The following is an 8,262-nucleotide window of genomic DNA, read 5'->3' on the forward strand; positions in this document are numbered from 1 at the left end:
CAAGCAAATATGCCATATAATGTAACAATGTTAGCACATAATCTGATTGGTGATCAGCGTCAAATGAATTATTCTTCCGGGCGCTTTAAATTACGGAGGCACAACTATCACCTTTGCAGTAAATCTGAAAGCGCATTAAATTTCACTTCATATTTTGTTAACTTTCAATTGTTTGCTTCCCTACATATTTTCAATAATAATCATATTGCCATTTCTCCTTTTGCTCGATTTTCATTGTATACTAAGCGTTGACTAATTCCTTTTTGTAACATTATTTTGATTTGATACATCTGAATGTTTGAAATGAAACTAAAAACAAAAACGAGAAAGGCAAAACTGTGACAAGCAACAAAAGTCTCGTATGAATGACTTTTTTATGACATAATACAAACCATATAATTACATGTTCATACTAAAAAATGAACGTAAAAAACAACAAACAATGTTCGTTAACAGTCACAACATTCTTAATCATAACATTGTAGATTTGTCAAATAGGCTCCACCTTCTGCGCTTTTTCAATCATATAGTGGTATGGGATACGGTTTTCTGATATAACTGCAAAACTTTACTGTTGGTTTTATAGAAGCAATTGAAATCAATATGAAACATGTTGTGTTACTTGGGAAAGTATCCAAAATGACCAATCCAGCCAAACGACATTATCGACCAAATGATACTTTCTGTCAAACGACAATTTCGCCCAAAGGGCATATTCGGCTTTTTGAGTTAGTTGGTCAACCGATATTTTCAGACAAATGAACTGTTCGAACAAATTACATTTTCAGCCAAATAACTTTAGGCTATTTAGTCTTCTACCAAATAGTCTATTCGGTCAAACGATGTGTTCGACCAAACAACCTACAGCCTTGTGGTCTTCGGCCAAATGGTTTTCTGCCAAACAACCCTTTCTCGTTGATGGAAGCGCCGTTCTTGCCAATGAGGAACTTGTGGTGCTGCGGTTTGGCACGAACCTCGGCAGTGTAGGAAGAGAGTTCCTTCTCGTTGGTCAGCTCGACCAGTTGAAGTTTAGCCCGTTCTACATCCTCCTTAGGACCACGGATGGCCACCTTATCGCTCTTGGATTCCGGACTGGGGAACTTGATTGAAACTCCACCGCATTCCTCCATGATGGAAGAAATCAGTTTGCCACCGGATCCGATCAACGAATTATAGTACTTGGGTGGGATCTGGATCTCCTCGGTGATGATGTTCGCTAGTTCGTCCTGAATCTTCTGAATACGATCGCGAGCTTCCTTAACGTTTTCCTTCTTGCCAGTGATGACAAATACTTCGTTCTTGTCACCCTCTGCTGGAAGATCGATTTTCGTTTGGGTTTCATCACGAATCTTCTTGATGTTGGCTCCACCCTTGCCAATGATGTACTTATGGAATTGCTTGAAGATAGGACTTCCATCACGAAGGAGTTCTTCTGCAGTTCCTTAACGTACTTGGTCAGATACTTGTGGCACCTGTCAACATATTCACGTGGGCAACGGATCTTAACAATATCCGACTTGTCGGTTGCTCCGGGAAGATAATCTGCACCTGGTTATGCTTGTCACGGATTTCCCGAATCGTTTCGCCTTTCGCACCGATGATCGTCTTGAATAGACGATGATCGATAACGATCGACTCTTCCTTTTCATTTTCCAGTTTCGCTATCTTTTCAAGCAGCTCCTGCTTAGCCTTTTCAACACCGACGGCCGGTCCTTCGATGCGGATCGGTTTCAAGTCCTTCTCGTCAATGTTGATCAAGACCTCGTATTCCTCCTTCATACGGTTGATGTTGGCTCCGTTCTTACCGATGATGTGCTTGCAGTAGATCGGATCAACCACCATTTCGGTAAAGGTTAAACGCCCAGTGTAATCCTTGACCATTTTCTCCAGCGCTTCCGAAGAAGCTTCCACCTGATCCGGCGGGCCTTCGATCTTGATCCTGTCTTCGTTGAACTCCACATGTACGTTGGGATACTGAGCAGTGAATTCCTTAATATGGCCACCCTCGCGTCCAATAATATACTTGTGAATCCACTGGGGACACTCAAGCGTAGTTGTACGCACGGAGTTCGCTTTCTGGTACACAACGCTCAAAGCATTTCCGAGCTTGTCCTGGGGGCCGCGCAGAGTGATGGTATCGTTGGGAGAGTCACTAGCCGGCATCTCAACAGATACGCCGGTCATCGCCAAGATTTCCTGAATGGTGGAGCCCTTCGGACCAACGATGTACTTGTGCTGGGCCCGAGGAACCTCAACGCCTACACTGGTACACTTCTTTTCCATCTCCTTACAGATGGCTTCGATGCGTGTCTTTGCTTGGAGTACACCTTCCTTCTCGCCGGTGATGATGATCTCATCCTTCTGAACCGACGGCGGCGGAATGTTGATCTTCGATCCGGTTTCCTCCATCATCTTGCTGACATTTTCGTTGTGGGCTCCCATAATAAACGGATGGTAAATCTTGGGGATGTTAACCCGCTCGAAGGCCTTGCGCGACTGCTCATCGGACGTGGTGCGGATCTCATGTTCGGCCTTCTCGATGCCCTCCTTGGTACCGGAGATGGTGATCATGTCCGACTCATCGTTGATGCGCGGCACGACAATCTTGGTAGCGGTGATCTTCTCCAGCTCGCGCAGTCGATCGCCCTTCTTGCCGAGGATCCAGCGGTGGTGCTCCCGCGGGATGCTGATCGACTTGCTCGCCTGGGTTTGGAAGTGCACCAAAATCTTGCGGCGGGCCTCGATCACCTCGTTCGGCTTGCCAGTCACCAGGAAGGTCAACGATTGGTCCTTGCCATAGTGGGGCACGAATTGATACTTTTTCAACTTTGTGGGAACCGGTTGAGAACCCCTGTAACGGTATTACCATAGGAGCAGTGGTCCTCAACACGGTTTCACTTCAGGGTCGTTTTCTAATTCGATTCTCCCGGATATTTCTTCCCTTTATATTTGGTGGCAAGGCGGACATACAGCAACAAAATGGCGGAATACAAGATTTTCTTTTAAACAATTAACGTGAAACAAATACAGTTAGGGTTTAGAGGCCAGACAAAATTTATTAAAAAAACATATTCGGATTAATCTACTTTTATTGAGTGCACTAATTTGGGATTTTATTTGGGGTTTTACTTGGATTGAGCTCACCGTTGCGGCTGATGCTGGAACCGTTGGCATGCAAGATGATCTCGTCTCGTCTCGTGGCGATCTCGAACTTGGGGCTTGATTCTGCGTCTTCTTCTTTCTTCAAAACTTCGTCTTCTTCGCTTCTTCTTCTTGTTTCTGTTCCCACTATTAACTAGGGAACACACTTCACTGACGGTTTGGCCAAATATAATGTGGGCCACAGTTCCGAGTCCGGGGAGCGGTACAGATTTCGCGCGCACTTTTAGTGGTCTCTGTCAAGCGAGCGTGCACCTTTCTGAGCAGTACGTTCACAGGTTTTACTGAATACCACTTTGCACATGCGTTCTCTGCTCGACCACTCTTGTTCACTGCAGTCTTTGTCTTTCACCACTGCTCGCTTGACCAATGTCGTACGTTAGTAACCAATGCAATTTTAACGCGGCTAAGATTCACTTTTCGATTATTGGTGCTTGTTCTTAACCGTCCGTGGTGATTATCACAATTGGTCCGTACTAATTTAGCTTTAAGTGTTTTAATTTTAAGTGTTATTATACACCTATTAGTTTGTAAGTTTTAACATCATTGTATAATTTAGACTTTAAGATTTATTCAACGACTATTCACTAACGCGGAACTATCAACGGTTAATTTAAAAGCGTACTAAACCATGAACCGTCACCATCTTCGCTCCTCCGGACTTATTCAAAAAAAGAGACCAACCCTGTTTGGGGAATCCCTTTTATATCATCCTCGACTACTCATTCTCATTCGATGACTAGGCAATCCCCAGACGACGATGATGGCGGTCACGAAGCAGATTATGGTTGTAGTAGAGACGATGAATACACGAACACGAACAGGAACCTCACACTATAAAATATTTTGGTTGATATCCTATACTAATTTCTTTACAAGTTTACTCCGACACTGGCTGCATGCTAAGCCTTAACAATTTAAAATACCCTAACACTTGTTTCCGCATTGTTATTTATAAAAAAAAAATACAAAGAAAATAAATAAGCAATTGCATAAATAAACTATAGATGAAAAAATAAGTAAATAAATATTTAAATATACAAAATAAATAAATAAATAAAGAAAACACTATGAACAAATAAATAAATAAATAAATAAATAAATGAGTAAATAAATAAATAAATAATAACTAATTGAATAAATAAATGAATTAAAGTCGGAGTAAAAGAAACGAACAAAATAAATAATAAATCTGAAGACATCAACCAAAGTTACTGTACACAAAATAAACATCACTCAAAACACTTGAAAAAGTGGGAGACAGACATTTATTTTACATTTAGACATTTACAACAACACAAGACATTTATAACAATGTTTTATTTGAGCTAAACCACTAACTGGCCTTCCCACCAAATATTTAATTGTGACCCGAAAATGAACGGTCACATCGTTCAGAAATTCAATTTCAACGAGAAATTCTTTGGGTTTCAACGAGAAATCCTTCGCAAGAGTTTTTGCTTAGTTTTTACGGAGAGTAGTTTTTTGATATTTCAATAAAAAATGTATGGAATTTTCAAGAAAATCATCAGTATCAAAACATTCTCTGGAGTTTCAACGTGATATTGAAGGGATCAATCAGGAATTTTTGCGGACTTCTTCAAATTTGAATCAGCGGCGTGACAAATTTAAAACGGCGGCGCGCCGATGCAAAAATGTCGGCGGCGGCGTGTCGAAAGTTGCCGGCGGCGTGGCGCGGTGGCGCACACCTCTAATGCTGAGAGGGAAGGGAGGTTTGCTCCTCTCCAGAAGTGCAAATCTTACTGAGCGTCTGTTCTTCATGTTAGGAGCGATTGATCATCGTCCGAGTGTCAGCGAGGGACTCTAAGTGAAACTGTGCACCATGGTCCACCAGGAATAAGGAAGAATGGTACTCCGGAAATTTAGGGGGTTTGGTGTCAGGACCTGCAAGCCAGCCTTAAAAAAACATACGCAACGAACAATCAACAAGAGAGTACGGACTGGAACCATCGGCGAAGACCACTGCAACGAAAAGGGACTAGCGATCAAAATCATCATAGGAGATTTGAACGCTCAGGTTGGCCAAGAGGAGGAGTTAAGCCCAACTATTGGGAAGTTCAGCACTCACCATCTGACGAACGAAAACGGCCTACGACTAATTGATTTCGCTGCCTCCAACAATATCACCATTCGCAGCACCTACTTCCAACACAGCCTTCCGTATCGGTATACCTGGAGATCACCACTGCAGACAGAATCACAAATCGACCACGTTCTGATTGATAGACGCCACTTCTCCGACATTATCGACGTCACAACATATCGTGGCGCTAACATCGACTCTGACCACTATCTGGTGATGGTTTAACTGCGCCCAAAACTATCCGTCATTAACAATGTTCAGTATCGACGACCGCCTCGGTACGACCTAGAATAACTGAAGCAACCTGATGTCGTCACTGCATACGCGCAGCATCTCGAGGCAGCGTTGCTGGAAGGCTGACTTGGGTGCTCACGTCTAACATACCACGTGAGGCTGACTTAGATGCTCACTCTACTCTCCTCTGCCATGCCTCGAGGTGTCGATAGCGATAGATACCAACAGTTCTACGCTACGACCCTCCTACCTCGGTATGTTCAGTCCATACTAACACCTATGCGGTCACTCTTCTGCCATGCCTCGTGGTGGCGACTGTGGTTGTCACTTAAGAATAGATACGGTAACGCCCGCCAGTAGCCTACATGTCTACTGGCACACACCTTGCAACTGTTGAACATCATCCTCGAGAATGCCGCAACAGCAGTTCGAGCCCTCTTGCAGGCATGGTCGACATGGCTGGCAAAGGTCAGCTCGACCCCAAAAAGTTTCAAACTCCGCTTTGATGCGATCGCGACTTCACCCGCGTGAATCACTGCATATAGAACCGACTTGCGGTTGTTGATGATAACCTCCTCCGTCTTATGTTGAGCCAGCTGCAGGCCTCTAGCGCTCATCCAATCCTCCATCGTGCTGATCGCGTGTGCTGCGGTCAGTTCTACCTCGGGAATTGACTCCCCGTAGACCTTCGAAGCCGACGATCTTAACACCAGGAGGGAACTTTAGCTTCAGAACCCCGTCATACATAAGGTTCCATAGTACACGGTTCTGGAAATAGCTTTCCAAAATCCGGTACAGGCCCACCGGCAGGCTAAGCCGGTGTAACGAGAGCGCGATGGCATCCCAGCTTGCGCTGGTGAATGCGTTCTTCACATCAAGTGTCACTAAAGCACAGTATCCAATACCTCACCTTTTCTGTTGGATCGCTATCTCGGCAGTCTTTACCACCGAGTTAATAGCGTCCAACGTGGACTTACCCTAGCGAAAACCGAACTGGTTGCTGGACAGGCCGTTCGTATCCTCTAAGTACGGGGTCAGCCTGTTGAGGATGATTCTCTCTAGCAACTTGCCCGTCGTGTCTATAAGGCACCCATATTACCTTGCTGTGCAGGAGGCCAGTGACTTGTGGCTCGAGACGAGGTCTTTCCTCGGCAGTACTAACGCATCCCCGATTAGACCTTCAGTGTTGGCTGCCAGCCCCAGTACCGCAATAAAAACATCGCTGTCGAAGTGATTAGTCTTCCATCCACGGGTCTGACAGGGATCCCCCGGTTTCGGATGATGCACACCTTAGTTGATCTTAAAGCGAATTGCTAGATGATCACAGTTATTTCGAAAGACCAGTGAACGGTATCCGTATTTATAACACGTTTATTGTAGTGAAACGGTTAAAAATTTCCTAGAAATTTAAACATAGGTAAGCTTATGTAGCTCGATGCTAATTGCTTGATTGACCTAAGTTTCGTGAGTTCAGTCGGGCTTTCCGTACTGTCTCGTGACCCGGACTCGTAGATGAGCCTTACAATGATCAATTTCACAACTGTTTAGATTGATGGTAAATTAATTCGGTTACATCGCTTTAGTTAGCGACAATTAAGAGCATATAATAGCATAACCTCCTTTAGCTCAGTATTTATCCGAATATCGACTCAGTATGTAGAGTCCATCTATTCAACTTCGACCCGCAGAGTAGAATCTAAAATCTAGTTATTTATATATATTGATTAACAAAAGTCTATCAAATGAGTTCCTTACATACATACGTTTTTAACTTGTATGAATCTCGAATTCACGGTAGTTTTAGATAGTTATAATAAGATATCAAACATACAATTTGGCGATAACTTTGAGAGCACACGTTTAGATTTGCAAATAGGATCGTATAGTTTTAGTTTTCGCTTTTTCTCTCCCCCGATCGATCATCCTTTTTGACGTCTATCGATGACATTTCTCGCCTCTAGCGCAAGTCTATTGCTCGTAGGTTGAACGTACGCACTTACAGTGTAGGTGCAGCGACGCATAATGGGCACGCGCAACAATCACCATAGGTGTAACCTCGTCCACCCTCCAGTCCAAGTCTGGTGCCAGCCCAGGACTGATAATCGTTACGTCAATCCATGACTCGATCCCGTTCCTTCTGAACGTGCTATCGAAACCATCATTGACTAGCACTGCGTCGAACTTCGCTAGCGCCTCTAGTAACGCTTGACCCCTTCGATTTGTGCAGCGGCTGCCCACTCCACTGCCCAAGCGTTAAAAACTGCTGCTATGACGACTGGCTTACGTCCCACTAGGTGGGACGATAGCCTATCGATCATCTGGTTGAATCGTTCTAATCGCCACCTTTTGGTGGGGCATATTAGCAGCTACAATAGAACACATCATTGATCTTGGCTATCGCGACAACGTCAGCATAGGAGTGTACTACCTCTTAGATCGGGTACAGTCCCGTCGTGAAAATAGCCGCCATCCTAGACCCGTCCGCCACCCAATTGCCGTTATCGACAGGGACGTTGTACGTGGGACGTCGTACAGGAGGGCGACATCGGTCCTCGACTCCGAGACCGACAGCCACAGCAGCTGCTGGGCAGTAGTTAAGATTCAGCTGTGTTACTTGTACGGCTTATTCTTATTTTCCTTTCCGAATCACCCATAACGTGGTTACAGGCTTGCTTATGCACTTAGGTGCCTTAACGCATCCCTGCGCATTGTACCCTTTCTCAACACAACGACGACACAAGTTGCTACGGTCTGAGCCCTTACAG

The 8,262-nt window shown here is 44.5% G+C and overlaps 1 protein-coding gene across 1 annotated transcript; it reads right to left on the reverse strand.

Annotated features, from left to right (window-relative positions):
* Positions 1-399: 399 nt before the first annotated feature.
* Positions 400-2,851, reverse strand: LOC134203317 (vigilin-like; the record flags this gene model as incomplete). The annotated part of the gene is given in 4 exon segments (XM_062678193.1): positions 400-412; positions 907-1,411; positions 1,414-1,536; positions 1,539-2,851. Coding segments are annotated over 4 exon segments (1,954 nt in total), but the record flags the coding sequence as incomplete, so codon positions are not given.
* Positions 2,852-8,262: the final 5,411 nt, after the last annotated feature.

Source organism: Armigeres subalbatus, unplaced genomic scaffold (assembly GCF_024139115.2).
Source record: "Armigeres subalbatus isolate Guangzhou_Male unplaced genomic scaffold, GZ_Asu_2 Contig1769, whole genome shotgun sequence".
NCBI classification, from domain to species: Eukaryota; Metazoa; Arthropoda; class Insecta; order Diptera; family Culicidae; genus Armigeres; species Armigeres subalbatus.